The sequence below is a fragment of the Oculina patagonica genome, chromosome 7 (genome assembly GCF_052425735.1).
Source record: "Oculina patagonica isolate OP01 chromosome 7, crgOcupat, whole genome shotgun sequence".
In the NCBI taxonomy this organism is placed as follows: Eukaryota; Metazoa; Cnidaria; class Anthozoa; order Scleractinia; family Oculinidae; genus Oculina; species Oculina patagonica.
The window spans coordinates 12,026,337-12,053,809 of NC_135764.1; the positions used below are offsets into that span (position 1 = coordinate 12,026,337).

Consider the following 27,473-nt stretch of genomic DNA (forward strand, 5'->3'; position numbering starts at 1 on the left):
CGAGCACTTCATCCCTTACCCCTTTTCTCCCACTGAACTTGTTGTCTTGTTTTGACTTCATGGGTTGGGAACATTAAATGATGTATACTGAAGCCTGACCTCTTGTCAAGTTAATATTATTTATGCTCCTCGATCAAATGAGTTGAGCGCTCTTCAAAATACATTCTTCCCAAGAAAGAAAGAAACGTTTCTTTCATCTATATTTTTTCAAGTAATACAACTCGGTTAGGTTGACAGCACCGAACGTTGGTTGAAACACTTTGCCTGGTGTGTGTAACAAAAGAGGCGTCAGAGTGAATGATAACATTCAATCTTTATTGACCTAATTTCTGGCATTACAGTAGTTATTAACTACACTGGTACGGTTAACAAGACAGTTTGAGTAGAGACAACGATTTTCTTGTCCACTTTTACTGTTGTAGCAAAATGCAGAACTTTAACTGCTGAGCTGACCAGTTGGCAAGATCGACATCACGTATCAGTGTTCTAGAGCAATTTCTTGCTTACAATATGTTAGTATATCTCAATTCTAGCTAATCCTATTCCATAAATTAAACTTATTTTAAACTATAACCACAACTATAACAACCTTTGGTCTTTTATTTATCTCCGTGGCATGCCTGGAAATCAGCTGGACATCACGTCTTATAAGAAGCTATCGCCAAGACCATTTCTACGTTACACGAAGTTACTAGTTAATTGAAAAAGTCCAAGTGATCTTCCACTTAATTTTTTTTTTTATTTTATGTTATTTTTTACTGACCTTACTACGGCTACCGGCAACTTGGGGAAAACCCCAGGAAAAAACTATTTGAAAACGACAATATTTTACTGAGCTGCAATATATCTAAATTTAAAGCACGCGTGCATGTCTTACATGATATTAAAGCAAGGGCAACATAGCATATAGAAAATCCTGTCAACTGAGAAAAACGAACTTCGTACTTTACCCTGATAAACTACTTTGTTTACACAGCAATACGAAATTTGGATATCTTTAGGGACATGTACCGTATTAACTATGGTGAAACGTATTTTACACTACAAAAACTAAGCTGTATATAATATGATGGCTATTTGGATTATTTTGACAATGGTTGTTTATTTTGAACATACCAAAAAGCTCAGCTCGTATCCAAAGGTAACTAAGTAACTCATTTGGCTTTTACTCCTACACACTAGTCCTTCAAGCATGCAAACATTTCAAAACTATACGCTACAGTTTTTGCTGTTCAGCTAAGCCATTTTAAAAACATGGTATTCAAAGTTCTACAGAGTACGTAGATTTTCTGAATTCGACGATTCTAGAGCCTCGTGTACTACAAAAGTAACTACATTCTTCACTTTGGTACCTACAATTATTTTAATCATAACTCTTAAATCTTGACTAGAAAGACATCTTTAAGTGCAGACGCCATTGATGTCTTTTGAGGCATGGCAATCGGGCGGAATGTACATGTTTCCTAAAAACAAATATAAAGAGCCAATTTAATGCAACAAAATAATTTGAAAACCTTTGTTACCCTTACTTGTCAGAGGTCTCTAAATCTAAGATAAGATATTAACGCGTTACATTTTGGACGGAGATTATTTCACCTCATTTCGGATAAGAGAATTCCATAAGAGAGCTTTTGAAACTTATTCCAACTGCAGAGGGAACTGGGGAAAATTAAACAAACCCCCCGTAACATTACGTATCTTTTGACAATAGAACAAGCTCAAACAGGCCGAAGCAGCTAGGGAAAAGGGGTTTAAAAAGTACGAAAGTAGAAAGATCACAGCCCCGTGCCCCCATACAAGTAAGCAGCAGCATTTTCGAGTTAATCAAGGCAAACTAATTGCGAGGAATTGCTCGTAGTACCCTACCAACAACTCGCAATGATAACAATTACTGTAATTAGCCATTTCCCTTACACGAGCGCACCATTTGCACACAGATGTTAACTCGCCATAGTGTTAATTGTAACAGTACGCTACGGTCCGATTTACTAATAAAAGCACTTTTCAGTCATTTCATTGGTCTTAAAAAAACTAAACAAGTACATTCGGAAGCTTTTCCTTTTATGATGTTTTCTCGTATTTGATTGACTTCAGCTGGCAACATAATTTTTGCCAGTTTTATTTGGCTTGAGAGAAATTGAGGGAGAGAGAGAGAGAGAGAGAGAGAAACGAACACAATGAGTCTCAACAAATAATTGTACCTCTTCTTTCTTCGCTCTCTTTTTTCGTGTCTCTCCCTCATTAGAAAGGGCATCTTATTGTTGAAGTACGTACCTCATCTAACTCTGCTTCTGACTTTGTCTAGGATCATCGTGGCTAATTCCAATGCAGTGCGAGCCATTTCTCGCGAGTAAACGTCGTTTGGAATCTGAGGAAAAGAAACTTGGAAGGGATAGCGCATGCGCATCGAATCGCCCACGCGAGCCTCAAGTTGGCTTGATAATGTGATCAACTGAGAGTCGTCTAGTGTCAGGGAGTTTTGGACTAAATTGGGAACATTGGTCTTGTAAGCGTCAACAGAATATTGGGCAGCCTTCAGTGCTTTCTCTGCTGCCTGAAAACGAACAACCACTCTTGTTATACAAACATTGTGTTAAGCTTGTTAAACAAGATACTATTCAGTCACTGACACATGCTAGTCGGAAATGGGATAACGACCTTTCCCACAGGCATGATCTTCTGCTCACCGGTCGGACGCTGTACAACAAAGCTGCAGGAGACTCGTGGGAGTAAGGCCATATAAGTAGGTTAAAATCTGACAAATCGTCCGCAAACAGACACGACTTTTACAAAAATCGATCGTTTCGAGATTGTTGTATTAAACAGAAAGTGCAAAATAATGAGGTGTAGATAAAGGATAGCGTTTATACTTTAACTCTCTTCGGGCCAAAAGCACGTTAACTATTTTTACAGCAATTTTCGTAAATTGTCAAATAGGCGAGATCTCGTTCTCCAAGGCTAATTGTTCTAAAAGAATATCAAATACCAAAATTCTCCTTATTTACTTTTTTTCTATTATAGTCATAGCCGGTCTACCCTTCCTCCAAAAACGAAGTAATTACTTTATTAATGGCCGTTTGATTTTATTCCTCGTCTTGAAGCTAATAATGTAATTTGCAAACCGAGTTGAATGACGTTTGTAGCTGTAATATCCTTACCTGGTGACATTTGAAGCAGGCCCACTCGTAAGATGGTTTCACAGTAGCAATGTCGTTATCTGCAGCTGCGAGGTCGGCTTCTGCTTGTCGGAACCAGCGTCTTGCCTCTCTTGGTTGGGGATTGGTGGTACAGAAACTTGGAGGAACTTCCCAGGAACGTGTTTTGGAGCCATATGATCCGTAGTGTCGAAAGAAGCTGTTTCGGTACTCTCGGCGCTGTGAGTTATACTGTTTTGCACGTACTCCCCAGAAACCGTAGAAGGCGTCATAGGACCCGCCATCGTAGCTTTTCGAGCTCCAGCTTTCACCTCTACGCGACTCTCCCCTTTCCAGTCGTTCAATTTCTTTCTTTACGTGTTGGAACAATTCCGTACAGAAAACCTCGTTTCCTGGATTCTTGTCGGGATGCCACTGTAAAACCAGTCGCTTGATAATTTGTCTTCTCCTGTCTTCTGGTAGCCTCCAAGCTTTTCCAAGCGTTTTTGAAATTTCATCGAAAATCTTCTGTTTATCCGTCGTAGAATAGAAACTACCTTGCTGGTCAGACAGGACAACTGCAGATGATGTTATCTCTTGAAGGCGGCAAAATTTGTACAACTTAAAAGCTTCGACAATTTTTGGTTCCTTGTCATCTCCAATGTTGATCTTGTAAGACTTCGTAACGAGGCTGACATTGTCGCTTGGCACTTCCTTGATTATCACAGCATAGATGTAGGTGGCATCTCCTTTCTGCAGTTCCAAGCTTGGATCATCTAACTCGTAACCAATATATTCTCCGGGGGTAAACGCTTCGAAAGCAGGATTTAGAAGGTTGTGTTCTGCAAGAGGGACAAAACTGCCTGGCAATGGAAAGACATCTCCTTTGCCTGCATCATAGGAATCGTCTTGCCGAATCTCCATCCTATCCAGTAAGGAACAAATCTTTCCAGGTTGGCTGCGTAGCATCTCAGGAATGTACAGAGTTGTGTCTCGCAGCAGTCCATTGCATACTTTCGCAATCACTTTTGATAACGTTAGAGTTATCGTAGACGTGTTCTCTTCTGTGTCTTGAACCGCATTAACGTATACTTTCCAAATATCTTCACCGGATTTTGAAACCTTCTCCAAAAAGTAAGGCACTTCGAGTTCACTCCCTCGAATCACTTTTCCATTATGAACCAGATGAGTGATAATTTTATTCATTCCAATGAATTCGATACTCTGTAAATTGCTTCTCAGGGTTGCGACCAAACTCTCGTCCAGACCACCATCTTGATTGGCGTGACGAACGAGTCTGACGATTCCACGGTGGAATTGTTCCGAGTGCAGCTGCTTTTTCAGTGAACTAGCAGTACCAACATCAAAACCTTCGCTACTGTTTTCGGAATCCGCGAAGGTTTCTTCGACTACGCAAGACATCATTTTAGGCCGGATAGCTGTGGGAAGAAGCATGATTAGTTCCTTGTAGTTTGCATTGTCTTTAAAGTTCACATTAGCTCTCTTAAGGTCAACCACGAAGGGCAGGTTGAAGTCTTGAATACGATGCTTGTACTGCGGAGCGTCATCGAAGATAAGCTCGGTGGCCTTCGTCAACACGACAGGTAGTACTGTGTCATCCGGAGTGCTACTAAATGGATATGTGGCTGGTAGGTACAAGGTAGGCATATCCTGCTTTGCGTCGGGAGTGTCTTGCAATGTTTCAAAAAGACCTTTTACCGCTCTGAAAGCACTACCAACCTCGTTTGGATCCAGCCTGTTTGATTTACATCGCTCGTGCATCATGTGTAGGACCAAAGCATAGTGCGAGGGTGTAACGGAAGGGGAACAGCCCAGATACTTAAACAGTGTCGTGAACTTAGCAAGCTCGGCAGAAATTCCGTAAAGGAACGGCTGGATCTCAAGAATCTTGTACAATTCAAGGACAACTTGTTTTGGATAAACAGAACGTCCGCCTTGCTCGACCAAAACGCAAGGTGTATGGCGTAGTCTCTCTTTTGCAACAGTGCTTGAAACGGCTTTTGCTTGGAGAAAGCTATAGATTTCCGACATCACTGATGTCCTTATTAGTCGTTGATCAACAGTAGGTTCCACGTCGTTTTCTTTTTCCAGTTGAAAGGAGATATTTTGGCAGTGAAAAGTAACCAGGTCTACCGTTGGCTCTATACGAACCTGAAGATGTGCAAGAATGGCATTGCAGTATTCAACACTTCGCCAACCTGGAGCGCTGATCTGGTACAGATATTTCTTAGGATCTGCCCAATACGGAAGGAGAGAAGCTGTCGTCCAAGCTATCTTAGTGTTTTCTTCTAAGACAGAGTCTTTGAATGCAATAAATGGAGTTTGGCCATCACCTCCTCCACCGAACTGAGGATGGAGAGCTTGAAGCTCTTTCTTTACAGGGTCTGTAGCCACAAATCGTACATCACAAATAGCATGAAGAAGCCCTTCTTCTACAACATTGTCTCGAGTGAAGAGGTGCTTTACCAGTACTTTTGACTTTTCTTTGGTTCCTTTAGTCCGCTGTGTTGCTCCCTCTCGTGCAACATCCCTAGCAAACGTCGTGAAAAGCTCTTGGGAAACTTCACAGTTTAGCCCGATTAGTTTCAAAAATGACAGCCATTCGTCTGTGTTGAAAGGTTCTGGCGGAAACATGTCTTCAGGAAGCATTATGCTGAAAACCTCATTTTGGGGCTCGTAGTAGGAGAATGCTTTCTTCAATGTCCCATCCTTGGAGGTGACAATCGCTGTGTTTCTCAAAGAAGCTACAATCCTCTGCTTCTGGCTCTCATCGCTTGATTTTGCTGCCAAAATAGAATCACGGATGTACGTGAGGTGCGCCAGCCTTCCTTCTGTGCTGAATGTGCCAAAATTTTTCAAAATGAAATTACAATACACGTCGACTGCCGAGACACATTCGAATCCCAGAAATTCGAACAGCGGAGATAGACGGGACCAGCCTTCCAAAAACACCACATGTAGTCGAAGTCCCAACTCTTCCATCTCCTTCCGTGGAATGCCAATGGGAAGGGCGCACACTCTTTCACTGTCTACACTGACGAGTGCACCATGCGTTGCTTGATAAAAATGAAGTCTTCTTAGAATTTTCTTGTCCTTTTCTTGCAAACTTTTAACGTTGTCACTGAAATAGCGCAAAATGATTTCGCATTCCGAAGTCTTCAATTTTCCTTCTAGTGCTTCCGGGTTTCTTGCCATCTTCTGCTCCAAGGTCCTGAGAAGAGATTCTGGTGTCTTAATTGATCCTACTATTTTGCGTGCAAGGTAGCTGGAATCCAACGACAAAACAGCGCAGTTAACTTCAGGCAGATTAAGCAATCGCAACGCCTCAACAAGTGAACGACTACTGACATCGTCGTGACTAGTAAAATCAAGAACGGTTTCTGCTAGTCTTAAGGGCACCAGGAAGTGTTCTGCTACTACAACAGAAGCGCTTTTATCATGTGATGGAGGCATTTGGACCGTCTCAGTGCAAGGAAGGATGCTCCAGTTTGAAAGAGGTTGAAGTATTGCACGGATGCTTCTAATCTCTTGTTCTTGTACTTCACGAAGGCTTCTGTCTTCCTGTTTACTTGGCTCTATTTTCTTGAGGTCATTCTTTGTTTCTTCATTCAGGAAATTCCAAACCTTCAACATCCAATTTTGGTTTGGCTCAGATTCTTGTGTCGGACACCACTTAACGTACCGGTCACTGCCGAAATATTCGCGTGGAAGTGTTCGATGTAAGTTAGTTGCGAAGTCCTCTACTCCAAAATGCTTGAAAACAGGTGACTTTAGACTCGATGCTTCACCAAAGATGTGTATTCTGAGACGATCATGGACAAACATTTCTCTGCACTGTGGTAAGATGCCATAATGTCGAGAGAGAAACACAGGATCGCTACTGCTGAATTCGTTTAGACGATTGTCCTGCGTCAGAAGCAAAGGAAGGCCTGACAGGTTCAATAAAAACTGTACGTCATCCTTACAGTATTTAAGTACAAGGGTGACACCTTCAAAGTTCTTCAATGGGGTCTCTTCAACATCAACAGGAATCGATCCAATTGAGCAAAGGGCATTTTCCTTCTTGAAAGTCTTGAAGAACTCCATAACAGAAGAAGACGAAACACAGCATGCGTTTACATCAGAATTCTGCAATACTTCATAAACAGATAAGGAGAATATCAGTAGGTTGAAACCCGTTTGCAGTAAAGCCTCTTTAAAGGATGTTTTCTGCTCAATTATTTTCTCTTCTTTGCTTCGCTTTTCTTCTTCGCTTTCATCAACAAAACGCTTTGGTTGCGGGGCAAAGCAATCACTTTTTCCAAGATTGTTGAAGAATGCTTTGCTTTTCCCTTCGCCTGTCGGAGGAAGCCATGTCACGTGAACTTTAGAAGTGGTACCTTCTTGTGTGTCACTTCGCACCACTGGAAGGAATCGTAGTCCCTTGTTATCCATTCTTTGATACACGGACCTTACCAAGGTTGCCCAGTACGAATCGTCTAAGAGAGTCAACGGAAACAGCTTCTCGTAGCATTCGATGTTGTTATGAAAAGCATCTAAATTGCAGTCAACTGTAACAGGTTCAGAGTTGCGTGTTGTTGGCAAATGAAGGTAACTCCTCACCTCATCCAAAAGTGTTAGATAGCATGAGGCTATTACATCCGTCAGCAAAGCGTTGTTCCAGTCACTACGATAGCCGCTGGTTTCGTCCCTCCACAGATTTCTTCTGGCCTCATGGTCCAGTGCAAAATGACCATTAATGTGGACTGGAAGACTGGTTTCTAAAGGAAGCGGAAGAAAGCAGTAAACTTTCATTCGGCTACTCTCTGATTCCTCTTGCTTTAATTTTTTCTCCAAAAGACAAGCAACACCACCTCGAGGAAGCATTCCCAGCTCGCCTCCCGTGTAAGCATCCACGATACTTCCTTGCACTTCGTTTTCAAAGCCAACTTGCTGGACAATAAGCCACTTCTCTTCGTTGCCAATGTTGTCTCGCAAGTTTAGAACATAGGAACACCTTTTCACCTCGATGTTGTTGGGGAAGCCTTCTATTTGATCAGCTGCGTTCCCGATCTGTTTTACGTAGGTGGCAAACTGTTTTCTTTTCGTTTCATCCTCCTCAGACATTTCTGTCTCGACGAAATAAGAGTTAACCGCTTTTCCAGTTACTGCGTCGATGTCACACAAAGTGATCTTCCTAACGCTGTTCACAAAAAGCAGAACATCAAAGAGCTCTCTCTTTAGCGCTTCCATCATACCATCTAATTTTGTCAGTGTAACTGGGGATTTAGATATCTTGGAATCATTTGCCATTTCTTGCGTTCTCAATGGAAAACGAAACATTGTTGAATTTTGAATGGGAAACTCCTCTTCAATGTAGCAAGAAAAAACATCTGGAAACATTCTTTTTAACTTTGCTGTTTCTCTGAACATTATTCCTGGACTCGCTTCAGTTGCACCGGGCACGTATTTGTGGTGTGGATCCAACACACACAAAACATCTCCAATCTCTTCACCACTCGTCGCGAATGACGGCACATCCGTCAAATGGTACACAGCATTGAATCCGACACCATACTGGCCAGTCTTGTTTGGATCATGTCCTTTACTGCCTTTTCCAAGGTTCTGTATTCCTTCAATATCAGCTTCTGTAAAGGGTTTGTTGTTGTATACGCATAGTGCAGGGCCCTGGATTCGTTTCCATGAATCTCCAAATACTTTCTCGCCTTGGTGTTGTCGGGGGTCTTTAATAAAACAAATCTCTGTTGCTTGAGCATCGTCAGCATTTTGAAGAAGTTCTTTCAAGATTTCTCTCTCACTTGGGTAAGCTGTTAGTATGCGCCGCAAACGATCTGTTAGTTTTTCTTTTTGTCCAAAAGGAATACCAGACGAGAAATGCTGCAGTGCTTCTTCACGGCGTGTTTTGACACCCAGTTTAATGCTTGTTTTAGGCGGAATCATGTCATTTGCAAAATGAACACCAATTTCGTCAGGAAACCAAGGGCAATCTCTGACACAAAGTTCACCAACAGATCGCATTACTCCTTGAGAATCAGGAAGATAAAATATTTGCCGATTTTCCTGTATTTTGCTCACATCGTCTTCAGAAACGGTTAGGCAGTTTCCCAGTTGAACAGCTACATTGATTGCCACTTGAAGAGTCTTCTCGTCGATCTGTGTGTCCCCGAATTTCTGCTTTATTTGCTTCATACTTGATGTGAAATCTTTTTCTTCAAAAACCTCTCTTACCCCGACAGTTTTCATCAAGTGATTAAATGACCTGGCTAAATCGTGTGGAAGAAGATAAAGATAGGGAGAACAATCAACGTCGAGCTTGAATGCTACTTGCTCTGTGGAAACAAATTTTCCTCCAGAGAGAATGAACTTCTTTTCTCGAAAGATTTCTCTCACTTGCACATCCTCGATGATGCTGTTATAAAGGGCGTTCTGAAAATATCTGTAAGCTGTCAAGCACACGTTTTTCAAGTGTTCAAATTCCAAGGAATCCAGACTGTCAGCGTTCGCAGATGAAGCAACATTAAGTTGTGCTGTAACATGATTCACAGTGGCCTGTTTTTTGTCTAGATGTAGAAACTGTTGAACAATTGACGGGATGAATAGATCTACTATTGGCTCCGTGCAACACACTAAATACTTCTCTCTTTCTAAAAAGCACTCGTTGGGCGACAGCAATACTCTTCCAATCCCAATTTTCTCTTCGTCTCCTTTCCAGGGAAGAGGAAACTTCTCTGGCTTCTGAAGTACTGGAAGAAACTCTGCTTCCAGTAAACTGTTATGAACATCATGGGAAATATATTTTCCATCTTCACGCTTCAACTTTTTCTCTAGATGATCCACCAATACTTTTACGCGGTTTAAAGCTGCCTCACTGTTACATCTATTCAACATGCTGATACTCTGTGCCCTTTCTGCAACTTCAGGCCATGGAAGATCATCTGTCAACATCCCAAGTTGTTCAAGTTTGGCAAGTCGCAAACTGTTCAAGAAAGTGCCCTCTGTGTCAAATGGAAACCTTTCATCATCAGGGCTAAACAGCGACGCCGCGGTTTTGTATGGGTTGATAAGTTGCCCAGGACACTTAAGCTTTTGACCATCTGGCGTAGCCGGAATGCAAGCATGTGCTTTAATCAGATCGTCGAAGCGTCCAGTTTTGTCTTCTAGGGTGTACAAAAACAAATCATTCCTCAGATAGGATGGTACCGAAGCAATATTTGGAAAGAATAGCTCGCGGAAGAACCTGTACTTGTCGTAGCATTTAGCCTGAAATTGTGCCGCGACATCATATTCAGCAAAGGACTGGTACACTTCAGCTGGAATATCAATGATGACGTCACTCCCCTTGTTCAACAACTGCAAAAGCTTAAACGACATGTCTCCTACTTGTGGCTCCTGGCGAAAGTTTGGTTCCAGGAAGACAACTTGAGTGATGTCCACCCATCGATTTCCATCTGAAAAGAGAGAATAGCCTCCACTGGCAAGATTTTGGTAGAATGCGCGTGCAAGAGGCACACATGTTAGCTGTACTTCGCATGCTTTGGGCCATAGTGAATGAAACTGGTACGAGTTAGCAGCTGACTTCTTCACATCCTCAAGAAGGTCTAAATATGCTGCACAGATGGAGTCTTGCATAAGAATATTGTTCCATTTTACTCCAAAGCAGTCTTTGTCATCAGCTGTTTTCTTCTTCAAACCTCGTCTGCTGGCGGCCACTGCAAACGCCCCATTTAGGTGCACTGGAAAACCACTGTAGATTGGAAGCGGAAGGTAGCAGAATAGGGTTCCCTTGTGGGGTGGCTCTTTCGTTTTCATCTGATCGACAACAGGTACTGGCAGGAGCTTTTTACTTTCGTCAGGCAGCAACTGGGCAGCGACTCCAGCTGATGGAAGTAGACTCTTGTCGTCTTGAGCAAATTGCAATGCCTTTCCTTTGCCCATGGAAGATGCGACAAGCCAAATTTCTGATTCGTCCTGAAGGTTACCGTCGTCCTTAAGGAACGATCTTCCGCATTGCGTAATGGTGCTCTTTATGCTGACTGTTAGTGCAGAGCTGAGCAGAGCAGTACTAGAGCTGGTGGAGTCTTCTATATGCTTGGCGACTTCAGATGATGCTCGTAGAACGTTACACTGTTTTAGAAAGTACTGGTCTTCGGTGCTCAGGTTCTTAACAGCTGGTGAAAGTGTGACTGGAACAGTCAATTCTCTTAAGATTCCACCTTGATACAATGATTTGCTGACCTCAAACAACAGGATAGGTTGTTGGGAAGAAGCTGAATCTCTCGGCAAATGAAAAACACTTATGCGGCGGACGTTTTGTGTGAAGAGTAGCAGTGTTTTGGCACCACGACTGAAAATCTTGAAAAGCTCTTCTACTTGTTTGCTGTCGTAATGAAGTTGTTTGATTTCACTTTTAATGGCTTGCTCTATCGTTCGTAAAGGAAAGCGAAAAAGTGTTCCATCGAACGAGTTGTCTTCTTTATCCAAGCGAAGATCACAATCAAATATGCCATTGAACGGTTTGAACTGGTTGCTAAATTTTCTCAGTCTCTTTGTGTTCTTGTTGATGTCGATCTTCATTCCTGGTTTGTTCTTGTTCCTTATTGCTTTCCCCAGATAGAAAGTGTTGGGGTCAAAAATGACAAAGTAATTTCTACTCACAAACATTGGAACATCCGTCAGATTGTAGACTGAATTGAAGCCGAGTCCAAACTTTCCAATTTTCTCAGTGTCACTTTCTTTTGTTGCACCGTTCAGTTTTGTTATGTTTGCAAAATCCTCGTCTCGAAACTCGGCATCGTTGTAAACCCACAGTGCAGGGCCCTGGCAATGTCTCATTTCTTCATCAATCAGACAGGTCATGGCATCTTCGTTTGTTCTTTCATCGTATAGAAATCTAATTTCAGAAGCTCCGGCGTCGTCTGCGTTTTGAACAAGCTCTTTTGGTACTGCGAATCCATCGGTGTAATATTCCAGAAGTCTGCTAAGTCTGCGAGTTAGCTTTTCTTCCTGTCCAAATTCCACTCCTATTTCCAGTTCGTCAGGCTCCAGCATTCGATTCACAGGCGTTGGGACAAGCAAAAGTTCAGCTGTGCTGTTTGGGATGTTTGGATGAACCAACAAATAATCCATCCCTTCTTCCTGATTTTCTTTTCCCCACCCCTCGTGCTCAGAGTACATGCAATCTTCCACTGGTGCAAGTTTGAGGTAGACATCTCCTTCTACTTTCGTTGGAATAAGGACCTTTTCTTGTAGTGCCGACGGCAACTGTTCACCAACCTTTGGCTTAACCTCAGTTAGAATGTCCACAGATAACTGTAGGTCCTTCTTTACTTCTGATGTGGGAAAATTAGAGCCGCTGTCATACTTTTGCTTTATCAGATGAAGAACCTGAAGCATGAATGCGTCATTACATTGTTCCAGCAAGCCAAAACTGGAAAAAAAAGCAGAATAATGTAGCACCTCTGAAGGAAGCGAGCAGATGTAAGGTGACAAGTCAATAGGAGGCTTCTCAGATAGCAGAACGTTAGGTGAAGAAAATCCATCTCCATTCCAGATCCAGGCTGGATTGTCAATGACGTTGAGGGCAGCCTTTACGTCCTCGTGATTTTCACTGCTTAGAAACGCATAGATTTCTTTGACTATGAGGATGTAACGCGGTTTTTCATCTGGGACGTAACAACTTATCACGTTTTTTAGTTGTTCTGCGACATCTAATACAGTTGGCTTCGTATTCCAGGAAAAGAAATCGGCTAACTGACTGGATAACTCTGTTTTAACGACTGGCTTTACTGATCCAATGAGATTTGCCAGCTGCTCGCTCATGACCTCCGAGGGCTTGTGAAAATTTGGTTCTCTGCACGTTTCTCCCCAAAACGAAAGACTTTGTGGAAAATCGCTGGGTTTTCTTTTTATCCTAGATACCCATGAAATATCTTGAAGAAGCAATCCCAATGAGGTCCCACAAGTACTTTCTTGAAGTTTTAATGGATTGTTAGTCAAGTATTCCATGAGGGCTTTTGACTTCATTTCCGCTGTTGAAAGGCTTGAAATGTTACTGACCGCTCTCGCACTTTGGTAGAGGTCTTTTCCAGTGATATCTTTTTCGCCTTTCATCCCTAATTCTTCCAAAATGAGGAGGGCTTTAGGATCGGTGTACTGCTCTTCAGCAGGAAAAACATCTTCATCACTGAAAATCCTCCTCAACAGATCCTTCCTAGGATCGAATATTTCCATAGGTGTTACTCGTCTACTTTCGGTTGAGAGAAATGGCAAATCTTTTAGCTTCTGTTTAAATCTCCAATCGGCATCTGCGTAAATGTTGTAGTGCCTCATCACAAAGGCCATAAGGCTGTCAATTTCGTCGACAGTGTAACGTCCCTCTTCCACACCTGGAAAAACTTCTTCGAGAATAAACTCTACCGGCGTAAGGATTTTGATGCCCAGTAAAGCTGCCAGTTTCTTGGAGTCGTCGTCCTTAATGTCAATGAGATCTCTGCGAGGAGTCACCGGAAATGATTCTTCGGGTGCAGCACAAAGACCCTCCTTCTTCGACACAAAAGCCTTGGATAGGGTCTCAAACAAAGGAAGGCTACCGAGAACCTGTTTTGCTTCTGGTTCTAATGATGAGACGTTAGCAACAAACTTTCTTAAGGATCGTTTGCCGCCGTCTGTCACTTTTTGAATTTTAGTCGTCATTTCGGGGAGTGAAGCCGCCAAAGCTCTTAAGACACCTTGAGCTGATGGTGGATGGGCAAAAGTTTTCGAAACAGCAGGATGGAAGCTTACGAAGTTTGGCAATTCCTGGATGACAGTCACACCGAGTTCTTCTAAAACCTCAGCGAGGTTGTCAGCAAGGTGATCGCCATGAAGACTACTCAGAACAATCTTCGATGGCTGGGTGAGTCTTGCTAATGTTACAGGAACCTGTGACATGTCAACTGGGAGCAGTGGAAGGTTTTGTAGCCTGTGAAGCTCGTCTACTGTAGAAAAGTTCTTTCCAATGTAGTCCCACACAATCCCCAGCCATTCCTTTGGAGGATGATTTTCGACGCCAGGATACCACTGAACAATTTCCCCTACTGACCACTCAGGAGGTAGTGATTTTGAAAGAAGCGTTGCTACGTTATCTTTACAAAGATGTCGTAACTGAGTGCATCCTATGTAAATGAACGAAAGTTGTTTAATTACTATTCTTAACCCCTGAGTAAAATTTTAAAAAGGCCGTTTTTTAATCAGGAAGCCTTTTAAGTCTTCAAAAACTTAACTTAAAAGTCAACATGAACACAAAAACATACCATCTATCACGACATGCCTTTGAGAACAATACATCGCGAATTGAAGAAGTTAATGCACGGTTACTTTTAAGCTGCTGCGAAGGTAAGATAGCCGTATTTACAATATCTACATAATGCAAAATACTATAAATTTGTGGACCGCTGTTTTGCTTGTAGTACAGAACGTCATATTCTTACCAACAACAAATACTGTTAAATTGGGTCATCTACTATGAATAAAAATGTTTATAAAGACAAGTAGAAAGAACAGGTCAAACCTCTGTTAATTATATATGCAACTTGTTTTGCTTGCTTCGTATTTAAATTTACGAGGGTTTTTTTAATTAAATCGACTAGATGCTTCGTACCTTGCTCTGCAACTGCTTGTAGGCTTCTTAAGAGTTTCTCGTCAATGTCCCGGTCCAAAAAACGATCTTGTAGACACGGAAGAAGTTCACGAGGATGTTGAGGCGAGCTGATGTAAATAGCTTCACCAGAGTTGGAAAACGAGGTGAACAGTCCATTGGAAACGGGCAGCAGCTCTAATCCTAGGAGTTCTGAAACGTTTTCGTCTTTGAGGACAAATTTTAGAAGCAGCAACTTCTCTGAACGACTGAGGTCTCTGTAGCACGAAGGGGTTGCCTTGAGTACTTTTCTTGCTAACGAGGGCGTGATCTCCGTATCCAAGCTTGTGTACAACTCCAAGGCTTTTAACACGTGGTCAGGCAAATTGGCGACATTTTGACCAGCTGCGAGAAAAACGTGTGCAAGCAGCTCTTTAGGATCATTGTCTTGAAGTCTGTCAAAGATCACGTCTTCCACGTTCAGCCAGTTTCCTCCATGTGCTGGAGTGTAAACGACCCTTTCAGCACACAGCAACTTAAACAAGGGGTCCTGCAGTCTTTTCCACTTTTGATCAATACCTTTCATATCTGGCCAGGCCCTAATTTACAAGGAATGCATTAAAGTAAAGTTATTAGTAGTTAGTAAAGAAATTCCTGATAATTTCGCAATCAACATTGCACTTGACTGTGCTTGCCCATTTCCGTGTATCAAACAACCTTTTTTTTTGCAAAGGGTACGAATACGTTAACTTCGCGATTTACTAGCGAGCACGTGAACAAAACCTGTGAAAAGTAACCTAACAAACAAGTGGAAAAAAATGCGCCTGACGAATAAGTTTTGATCGCATGTTGCAAAATTTTAATCAGACCATTTGGCAAACTGTTTGCGAAATTTTAACGTCCCCCAACAAAAGTATTAGGCTAAAGTGCTTGGTGACTCTCTTAGGTTAGAGTCGTAGTAAAAGGCATTTTATTCGTGACAACTTAAACAGGTTAATCTTACTTGTAAATTGCTTCTGCTTGTACACTGTAACTCCTCTCATTAATAGCTCCCATCAGCATCGTAGCATATGCGCGGGGGATTGCCTCTTTCAGCAGACACTGGTTCCACAACAAGGACTTGTCAGTCAGCTGTCGGCCTTCCTTCTCCACCAGATCTTCTTGCTCAGCATTCGGTGTCTTTATGTAACGTCTGTTCTGGTTCAAAGCGAAGAAACCGTTGACATGCACTGGCAAACCTGTCAAGCTTGTCTTCTGCACCGGCAATGGTAGGAAACAAAACACGTGTCCTCGAATGTCAGGTGTGTGACTTTCAGAGCTTTCTGGTAATGCCATGGCGACACCAACTAAGGGTAGATAGTTCAGCTCTTCATCTGTAGCCAGGCGTTCGAATTCTGACGAGACCTTTCCACCACAAAAATAGTTTGTGACAAGGAATGAATGCCGTTGAGTGCCGCTTTCTTTCCCTTCGGAGAAACCTTGAGTCTCAATTGTGATTGGATACGTTACCTTAACAGGTTGTGGCATTAGTTGACCGGTCGTGATCTCGCTGCGAAACTCCCGCCTCTTTTCTCGAACCACCTGGAGGCTGTCGTCGCTGATTCGTACTTGAAATTTTTTCCTGGCTTCAGTGTCTGACTCTTCCCGGACGTAAAGCTCTATGGATTCGAGATACTGGAGAAAAAGGAGAATCAAATGGGCATCAGCCATGAAACTCTCAAACAGTGTGTGCACTTTTTCGGCAGAGTACAGTGTCTGTGAGAGTTTGGAGGGTGTACTTCGTAGGGGAAAACGGAACAGCGTCCCACTGTAAATGCCGTCGGAGAAAACATCATCTGTACAGTCGAATATTCCTTTGTACGGAAGAAACTGGTCCGGTATACTGTCCATGACTGCACGGTCTTCTTTCATTCGCCATCTGTGTCCCGTTCGTCGCTCTTTTCCGTCGCCAAAATACTCCTCGTGCGGATCGATCACGCCAATCTGTGAACTGCTCACGATACTTGGCAGATCTAAGATAAACAAAGGACGAAATGGGCTAAACTCTTGTTTGCAGCGGGAAAATAGTTATTCTTGGCAATGTTAAAACTTTTTGGCTTCATAACGAACGGTATTATTGAAAGCTATTTGTTGTGCATGAACCCATGCAAACACGATTATTACACCACATTACGTTTTTCGCCAAAATGGATGAAAGAATTAAAGATGCGCGATTTTAACCCTCGATCGTGGCTAATGCAAATGATCAAGTGAGTTTCGGAGCACTCGAAAGTTCCTTCGTATACCTTCGCTTACTGCCGGCTACACACAAATTTCCAAGCTTCCCCAAACTTGCCTTTGTACTTGTATCACATTTTGTAAGCAAGTGCACGTTCACTGGTAACCTTATAGGTCCTTTTATTTTAATTAATGCGACATTTATCACAACAGCTGAAAGCGGGGTATAAAATGCAGTTCCTTGCACGGGTGGGAATATATCAATTAGTAAAGCCCTGGGGGTGCAGTTCAGCCTTCAAAGCGTGAAGCTATGTTCCTACTAACTCCCTCTACTTTGTCCGTTCAGAAATTGTCTTAAGGTTACTGATAATATTTTCTTTTGATGAATCTATGAATTTTCCTCGACTCACTTATGGGAACGTCTACCGGCTTTAAGATATAAATATATCGGTGACCTGATCCTGTCCAAACAGTCGTCTTAAAGGGCGCTAAAAAATTTTTTGGGGGTTTTCCGATATTTAATTCCAGTAAAAGATATACATCATTTTGTAAAATGAGAGTAAAAACTGGAGCGATTGCACACGATTTGCCATAACCGTGACAGCTTTTGGAATTTTGGATTTTATGTCAATATGTTAATGTAATACCTTTCCAAAGGTATTCCCTTTGCGTTGCAGCCCATTAAAGACGCCTCTATTGGCAGAAAATATATTTTAACAGAATAGTGCTAGATTTTTTCACCTCACGTACACCTACCACACCTTCTCTGATTCGATTTTTTTAAAGTTTATTAAAAATAATTATGTATACCTTATATTTATGCAAAACGTTGGACTAATTTTGGCCTTCGAAGGTATTTTGGAACACATTCCAATATGCAAACGTTCCAAACTGACAAATTTCAATACCATATGTATCGCAACGGACATTATGTAAATGACCAATGTGATTGGCTAATCATACAAGCATGGAAGCAGCCGTCATGCAAGTCACAGTTGTAAGCAGGCTGGATTAAATCACTTTTGTATCAGGCTTTTTTCATTCGTTCATAACTTGCATTGCCTAAACGAGACTGAGCCTTACCTGTTAAATGAAATACAGACTTAAAGCCAAGACCAAAGCGGCCGACTTTCATCGGGTCTTTGACTTTAATACTGTCGCACAGCATTCGTATGCCTTTCCAGTCTTCTTTAGTAAACTGAGCGTCATTGTAGGCATAAAGTGCAGGGCCCTGTAAAGATACAAAGAGTCAAATGTACGTAAATGAACAATTACATGTATTGTTAAAAAATATAATTTATAAGGTCTTAAGGAAGCTGCTCGAAAATCTTCTAACATTGATTTTTTTTTCTAAAACGTTCACCACTGTGAGATTACGGGTTACTTATGTCAGAAACGTAAAAAAATTGGGGGTTCACCGAATTCCTTTCGGAGATAAGATGTCTAAAAGATCACCTTACATCTGCAAAAACGAGCTTCGTTACTGAATATGGATACCGTGTCTGTTTGTTTAAAATATCGCAAATAAATCCCTGAAATGCAGTTTCTCTGCCAAATACAGCTTATGTGGACATATTAATCCAATTGATTCAACAGGTAAAGTTCCTTGATGTAAATCGTATCATTTAGCGATCACATTTGCAAATTGGAAATTCGTAAACTTCTCACATTGAGTTTTTGTTCATATTTTACCATTTGTCGAATTGGAAGAGGAAAATATCTATCCAATAAAAGTGGGGGTCACCGAATTTTTAAGAGAGAAAACCGCAAATGAAGTTAACGCAACGGCCAACAGCCCTATATGTGTTAAGAAAGTTTCCTCAGCGCGCGCTTGATGCACGACGTTGCGGCAGGAATTAAGTGCGCGTAGTAAGGATGCGTATAAACAATTAGTCCTTAAGTCGTGCTTTGCACTGTTATAAAAAACGTGACAAGAGTATTCAGAGAAACGGCTAGCACTTCACTTCTTAGTGTAATGAAAATGTACCTGGAATTGTGCAAGGCCTTCGCAATGTAGTTTTTCTGTTCCATAGCTGTGTTTGTCGTGAAGGAATTTAACTTGACTTGCGCGAGCATCTTCTGCATTTTGAATAAGCTCCTAATATAAAGAAAGAAATATTTTTCACTTTTAAAGGCGAGGAATTAATTATAACTAAAGTATAATATATAGCACCTGTGTGATCAGAGAAAAACTTTTTTCGACGTTATTTTTAACAGTTAAAGGTTTGTCGTGGTACAATCTCGACCGCTACAACCCATTTTTTTTCTCGGTATTATTAGAGAGATTAACCACTAAGTTTGTTCAGCCGTAGAACGTGATGAACATCTAGCTGAGTGTGCATGGCCACTTTCTTTACCTTCAGTATCTGCCCGTCGTCTGGATACTGATCTAGGATGGTCCTCAACTGTTGGATAAGCGATGGCTGAATCAAGTCAAATCCATCGTCGTCATCTACCGCTAGCACACAAAAAAACATCAGACAAATTAAAAAAGCTTTTATTGTGAATAAGCGCTTCCTATCTGACATATCACCTAGAAGTGTACAATCTTGCTTCGCAATATTTTTTTTACCTGATGTCTCGTAGAATCGGGTAATTTAATAGCCTTGCCACGATCTCGGGAACGTTAAAGTATTTTTAAGTATTTCGTTACTCACGTCGAGATATCAGCTAGTAAACATTACCGCATCGAGCTCCTGCAGAGATCTTGGCAAAATCTAGGCGATATCTCGATCGGTACGCTTGCCTAGATTTATAAGCATCTTGGCAACCTAAATTCTTGGCAAGATCTGGGTACGCTCGGGAGCACCAAACGGGATAACATGTCAGAAATCATTAGGAAACATAATGGCCACCAATCAACCAATCAACAAATAAGTATTTTAAAAACAATTTTTCCAGTTGCTGGCAAATTTATATCTGTTTTGCGCCCCTAAGAGAAATGGGTCTGCAATTCTGTTTCCCAGCGGCCCATATCTTGAGGGAGGGCGAGGGTTTTATTTCGGATCTCTGTGATTTCGGTTCAGTTGATAAGATATTAAAAGCATCTCGGAGAGATTTGTATCTTGTGACGTCAATCTTGCCAACATTTTGCCCAAAATGATGCAAGGAGGACTTGGCATGGTTAGCCGCCTGAACGAGAAGCGTCTGTGCGATTTTCTCGTTCGCCATGTCCTTTATACCCATAAATTTGGTTTTACTGTAACCACACAAAATCAGTAAAACTATGGAAAGACTAGGGCTTGAAAGTAAATTCTGGATACAAAATTACACACTCACCTAGACTCTGCAAGAAATAATCCCGACAAGCTATGTATTCCTCTTCCAGAATGGTCGTTCTGAGTTTCACTTTCAAGAGGCCAAACTCCCTTAGAACGTCCTCTGTCACGAGGTATTTTTGTGCCATTTTATTAACGTAGCCTGTGCAATAGTCTTCCCATAGTCCTTCCAGTATCTTCAGAGAACTACATTCCACTGTCATTATTAAACTTCCTGAGTTTACATCAAGAATCAGCACTTTTTTTACCTTTTCCAGATACTGCAAAAAGCCATTTAACTCCTCTGGTTTGGATGGATCAACGCTTTTGAAGGACTTATACGCAATGAAATTCAAAACTCCTTGCGAACTGGGAATACCATCATCTCCGGTACCTGCTAACCCAAGGCCTCCTGTCGCTTCAGCTTCTAGCCCACCTGAAGCAATAGGTACTACTGCCATCCCTTGAACACCAGCCGCTTGCGGTTCCTGTGAGGATACAACCATCTTTGAAGCTCCAACTTCTGGACCAGGTTCTGGAATAGTCTCACAGTCAATCCGCACTCGAAGTTGAACTGTTGGGAAACAGATTCTTCTTAATCAACGTAACTGACCGATCCTGGTTACATAAAAAAGGATACTGTTTAAAGTAATTTTCTAGCTGAAACAAGCGACTTTAAAAGCAGTAACGGCTGCACTGCCACGATTCGAGAGTATTCCTAGCCGTGACCACCAAACTACGTCCGCGAGGCTCTACAATTTGGTGACTCAAAAAGTTTAACTTTCAAATGGTGATAAAAATTCAATGAAGAGAAGAGTCAATTGTAAGTTACCTTTGGCTCCTTGAGGGCCGCCAGCTATGGTACTGAGTCTGTCTATCGATTGATTTACTTTTCCGAGCTGATCTTTGAGGGTTTGGGTTTCCTTTCGAATTGCTGTTTCCAGGACATTTGTTGTCCCTTCTAACCTTTCCTGGACACTTGTCTCCAAACGTTCTACCCCTTTTTGGACTTCATTAGTTGATGACTTTATCTCTTCTCTCAGCTGATCTTTAATGCACTGGGCCTCCTCTCGAACTGCTGTCTCTAGCAACTGTGTTGACCCTTTAAACCCACACTGGACACTTGTCTCCAAACGTTCTATCTCTTCTTTAGTTGATGACTTCAGTTCTTCTATGCATTTCTTTACATCTCTGTCGTTTTCATACCACTCGAGCAGCTCATTTACATTTCTTTCGTCTTCTGCTGTAAGAGAATCCTTTAAAAAACTATCAATGGCCTTCTGCCATTCACGTTTCTTTTCATGGCTGATTTGCCCCGCAATTCTAATCAGAGCGTTGCTGATTTCTTGCCAAAGCGATAGAAACTCGTCATCTGGTATCTCCATGTTTTGCTTCACGTGACCATACACGGAGTTTCTGTAGTATTTTATTCTTGCTAAGTCTGCAGCTAAACCGTGGTCTGTATTTGTTGGTAAAGCATCCCAGCCCATGGCAGGAGGTATAAGGTTGCATATTGTCCTAAGCAGCTTGAAAAGCAGGGTGACATCAAAGTCTGCTGACTCGCCGTACACCCCTGGGGAAAGGTAAAGACAGTCCCACTGTGGCTTTGTGAGCTTTGCCGCTTTGAGTTGTTTTTCTGTGACTGGATGAATTAGTATTGTGGGAAGATTACTTGGTGGACAAAGCTGATCAAAAACCTCTCTCAGGAGCGTGGTGCCGCCACTTATTAACAGTCGCGCAACACGTTGAAAATTTGCTTTTCCTGATGTTGAACGAAGCACTTCATCTGGGTCCGGGGCAGCGGCCATCTCAGACGATACTCGGTATAAATGTGCTGGTAATCATGAGAAGCCTGAAAAAATAATGGTTAATAAGCACTTAACTCTATTCAGAACTTAACGGGCTTTTTTGGACCTTCTGGGAGGGGTAACTATGTGACTTTCAGAATATTTAAGCAATCACAATGAAACTTAGGAGGATGTATAGTATGTTCGAACATCTATCTTTTGGTATACGTCACGTGGTATGATGACGTCACATAACGTGACAATCACATCATGATGTCAAAACAGCCGTCATCTTGGATCCTCCATCTTGGATTTCAAAATTTTCCAAAATGGCAGAAAACCACCCATAATTACTGCAAAGTACACAAAATCAATAAAACTGTGCTTAAAAACCATAAAAAGGTAAAAAATAATTGCATTGAAGTTAGTTTTCATTAATACAAGCACATAAATTACAATTTGGCAAAACAAGCCTGTCAAAATGCCGTTGCCATGGTGATGTTTAGTTCCTGACACAACATCCTAACACACAAAAGCCCCCCCCCCCCCGGTCTAAAAAGGGTCAATAAGAACGTCGAAGCCGAGAAAGGTCAAAATTGTCACAAGATGTCAGAATCATAGCCAAGACTGAATGTTGAGGACTTTTTTGTTATGACAATATATTTTCCGGTAACTGACGGTCTTTATGAATAAAATGTTGGGTGCCCCGCGCGCTTTCGTTTCGATTCTCTCCAGGCTCCGCGCGCTTACTTTTCACCTCTCCCCGTTCCTCTCCCTACTATTTCCCAGCCTGAAACACGAAAGAAACCTCTGCGAAGGAGAGAGATCCAACAGTGTCTCCATCAGCCGGTGACGTGAGCATGCGTTTGTGGTGGGTAAAAACAAATCCCCTCCTTGTTTTTAGAATGAAAATTCCAAGTTTATAAATATAAACTTAGGTGTGTATGATTGATTGAACCTTGTTGTCCGCTAGGTAAGTAGGTAGGTTGGTAGGTAGGAAGGTAGGTAGGTAGGTAGGTAGGTAGGTAGGTAGGTAGGTAGGTAGGTAGGTAGGTAGGTAGGTAGGTATTTTGAGCTTTTGAAATTCCATGACTTTCCATGACCTTATCCGTGACTTTTCAAAGTTTTCCATGTTCTAAATCTGACCATTTTTCTTGGAAATGTTTAAAAACTATCTTGATTTCGGGTACATTTTTACCCTTTTCTTGGCAAAAATAGCCTGCCTAATTTATCTTGTACAATCAATACCATTTTCCATGACTTTCCATGTCCCACGTTTAAATTTCACAACTTTCCTGGCCTGGAAAATGAAATTCTTAAATTCCATGACTTTCCAGGTTTTCCATGATCCTTACGAACCTTGTAGGTAGGTAGGAAAGATGACGGGAGAGAAGCTAGGAGAAAAGGAAGGAGGCAGGTAGGCAGTAAGGGCAGGTTATCATTAAGACATGTATATTTCCACTATAAAGATAAAACTATTCAGATAACATACAGTAAAAAGATGTAGCGACAAGTTTGGGATTTACATTTTGCTGGTAAAGTCGGCCACTTTATGCTTGCAATATCCGCGGATATGAGGGAGAATGGAGGGTGGAAGAAAACCCTTTAAGTTCTGCAATTGATACAACTGACTTGCGTAAACGCTGAAAATACAAGACAATTTCTACTTACCCCTTGTCTCGAAGGATCACTCTTCTGCTCTTACAAATGGTTCATCTGAAAGAGAGAAATTTCTCACTACGGTTTCTGCCAATTCGAAGTAAAGGTCGGAAGCGTCAACTGAATTTAAGAATTAATTAAATATCCTTAGCAGTTTGCAAAAAACATCTTTAAAGTACATCCACAACCGTTAAATATACGGTAAACAGAGACACTCCCGGAAAGTAACTTGACAAGATGTTCACTGCCTGAGACGCCGTTTGATTTTTTGCGATAGTTCTTGCATTAAGAAAAGTACAAAACGCATTGATATGAATTGAGGAGAATGTAAGCTTTAAAATGATGCTAAATATGTGACCTTATTGAAAGCCAGATGAAACGTTATTCATTTCCAGACAACGAATATATGGGGCATCTTTTAGGAGTTTGCGAGAGTGTTTACTGCATATTTTGTCGTTAGACGACGATTAAGCATACTTGCTCGTTAGATTCCTTGTATAAAACAAGAAGTTCCAGTATAAAAGGAGCTTGGCCTGGCAAGTGACTGCTTCAGTTGTCATTCACCAGCGCCAGAATACAGATCTCCGCAGTAATCTGAGAAGACACGTTCCTAATTAATCGAAGAATATTTCAGTCAGAAATCAACATTTCACTTCTGAAATGACTTCAAAAATACGAGTAAGTATGGCGATAGAGATGTATTTTCATTTTCATTCATTTCAAGTAATGTTGGTTACATTTTCTTTCCTAGTCCATGCTTATGAATCATTCGCGAACAATTTAGGTTACGGTGGAAATCGACGAACGCAAGAAGGACGAGTTCCTTGATTAGGTGGCGGGCCAATGCCCTTTTACTTCTGTGACGACGGTAAGAAAGATTATGACGTTTGTGAAATACAAGTACTTAAATGCTTAAAATATTATTAATTATTATTAATTTACAAGTCAGATGTACGATTGATTATAAAAGGACAAATTATGGAAAATTGTCATTGGAATTTAGCGGGGGAACTTAAGTTAGGGACAAATTATCCTAAGGACTTGAAAATATTAAAATCAGATAATCTTTATAAAAAAATCTACAAAAGTTTATGTGCAAAACCATTTAGCCAGATTATAGTTAGTTCTTGTGACAACAATTAAAAGCTACAACAACAACAACTTTAATTCCCCTTATAATTAGTAATTATAAAGATAGAGAAAGGGGTCTGGCTGCCTGAAATAACTAAAAGTAAAAATAGCAGGCAGCCAGACTCAGTACAAATATATAAATACACGTTTGGGTCGGTACAAACACATACAACACAGAACACTCAGTGAGCAATAAATGAATACTATACCAGAATGCTAAAAGATAAATAGGAGGATTATAGAACAAAAGAACTAGCTATTAATTACCATACTGACAAAACAGAAACAAAAACAGCCTTAATGAAGTTGCTAGTATCTTTCAAGATATTGATCTTTTATATATTATTCTCTTCTTCAATATAGATATGGATAATAACTTGATTTCATTATCAATAGACTTCCAAATAGAGGGGCCTTGAAACCGAATATTACACTAACCATCATTAGTTCTTGCATAAATAAGTAAGATAGCTTTCTTTTGAAGTGTGAATACTGGTTTATAATAGTAGATTCATATGTGCTGCCCCAAATAATAATGTCATACGTTTAAAAGGGTAAATTTTGGCATAGTATACTCTGTGTTAATATTTACATTCAAGAAATATATCCATCTGCTATATTTAAGTTATAGTTAATAACGTACGGAAATCTTCTTAGAAAAGCGCAGTCGAGTTTGCCAAGATCTCCAACCATTATATATGTGATCTTTTCTAAGATATATACATGTCAATTTTTGTACAATGAAATATATAATGGCAATTAAAAATTGTTTCTCCGCTATAACATTCGAGATGTAACTCCCAACACAACAACTCAACACGACCTCGTGTAAGGCACGTGGCCCGAAGCAGCCACGGTGACGTCACTTGACAACTTCAGCCAGGTTCTTTTTTCTCTTATTTTGGCGCTCTTGTTTAGCGTTCACGCTTGAGTAGCCCGCCATAAGAAAATAGTGTCACGATGAGATCAGAAGGCAGCTTTCTAATGCAGAGTGACAGTTTTTCACGGCTTTGTGTACAGAATTCAGCAATGTAGTTTTTATTAGGAATAAATTATCACCCTTTGCCGATCGAAACTGCGACCAGTTTGGCTTTGAATATATATATATATATATTTATCTCTGATCATTTGTAACATTCTGTGAAATGACGTCCCTGTAACATGAACATGAAACCACAGAACAGAATTTACGAGTCAGAATGTTCCATTTACAGACCAGATGATATTATTATTCAAAAATCTGCATTTTTCGTTCAGTATTGCGCAAAGATCCTGGGGCAGTTTAAACTTCAAACCTCCAGTGGAACAAACGCTTTCTAAAATTAAACAATGAAAGTGCTCTCGACGGTGCTATTGTTTTAAAATAGTATTGCAATGGGAGCTTAAATGTTAGACATATCAAAACAGCCTAAGGCCCGTTTTAAACGCCGTGCCGAACGTAATTAATTGAATTTGGCTCAACTGTAACGGCGACATTGGTACGACTCGGTTTTAGAAGTCGGATTTGATTCAGAGAAATGTTTCAAGCTTTAGAATGTTACTAGAGGGGCTATGGATAAATCCAAAATGGCGTAAGAGACGGAGAGCTCAGTGTCACCCTTTTATGCATTTGTAATTATTCATTTAGTTCGATTAGGCGATAAATTAACCGCGGTCAAACGTCTCAGGCAGCTTTTCATTTTAAGTCGGTGAATTGTATTCGCGATGAAATGGAAGCATAAGCATTGATATATAAAAAAAGTTACTGAGCGTAAATATATTTCATGACTGATTTCATTTCCGTCAAATAAAAGAGTTTCTTTACGTTTTTAATAAATTGATCTCAATTGGCAAATGACGCCGACAAGTCCGCATTTCCCTGCGTCAAACACTTCAAACTTTTTAAAGTTCTAAAAAAGACAGATAGTTAATCTGCAGGATACAAGTTAAATATCGAATTTTCAAAAGTAAAAGCGATTAACCTTATCTGAAGTACTTTTCTTAGCTTCTCTTGATGTTTGCAAATTTCCGTCGTTTGATCGCGGTCAGGGCGATAGCAAACGGTACCAAGTGCTTAAGTCTTGTAGCATGGCAAAGCGATCGCCGTGCCAAATCACCGTGCCGAATTTAATTGATCGACTTAAGTTCGACACGACGGAAGCAGCGGCGTTTGAACGAAGGCCTGAGCCTAAGTTTCACACCTCAAAATACTTTTAGCGAGATGGCGTCCTTTGCTTAAACAATTAGCTACAATTGTATCAACATGCGCAGGTCTACTTAACACTATTTCTCATTTACCTTGTCATTTCTTTTCAATGAAATCCATTCTTTCGTTACTGACCAATATCCCTCAATAATTTCTCGGTTCACTGGGAGCCTTCCACGATATCACGATATGTCACGTGATCCACTGGTGTTTCTCGGAAAACGAATATTTTGCTTCCGTGTCATTGCACGGTACCGGTCACACTTGAGTCACGCCATAGCGGAACCACCACACGATGGTTAAAATAAGGACTAGTAAAAATCCTCTTTTTAAAAGGTATACTTAATAATTCATTATATAATATCCATTTTAAGTTTCTTGCAAACTTTCTGATAACACTTACAGTAAGTCATTCTTTTTTGCGATTATTGAATATTGATTTTTTTATTTTTTTTTTATTTTTTTTTT

The 27,473-nt window shown here is 40.9% G+C and overlaps 1 protein-coding gene across 3 annotated transcripts; it reads right to left on the bottom strand.

The window, feature by feature from the left end:
- Positions 1-293: 293 nt before the first annotated feature.
- On the bottom strand, positions 294-27,180 carry LOC144659402 (sacsin-like). Of its 3 annotated transcripts, none has more exons than XM_078519817.1 (12): positions 27,098-27,180; positions 23,702-23,746; positions 21,076-22,095; positions 20,266-20,817; positions 19,344-19,438; positions 18,974-19,084; positions 18,070-18,217; positions 15,773-16,781; positions 14,794-15,368; positions 3,159-14,308; positions 2,275-2,554; positions 294-1,463 (listed from the first exon to the last, which is right to left on the bottom strand). In XM_078519817.1, the coding sequence occupies exons 3-11, from the start codon at positions 22,049-22,051 to the stop codon at positions 2,276-2,278; spliced, it is 14,895 nt and encodes a 4,964-aa protein (XP_078375943.1). In that variant the 5' UTR covers positions 22,052-22,095; positions 23,702-23,746; positions 27,098-27,180; the 3' UTR covers positions 294-1,463; position 2,275. The 3 variants fall into 3 exon arrangements, with proteins under 3 accessions (XP_078375943.1, XP_078375942.1, XP_078375941.1); XM_078519816.1 differs by having other exon boundaries at positions 19,344-19,444; XM_078519815.1 differs by having other exon boundaries at positions 20,260-20,817.
- Between the last annotated feature and the right edge of the window lie 293 nt (positions 27,181-27,473).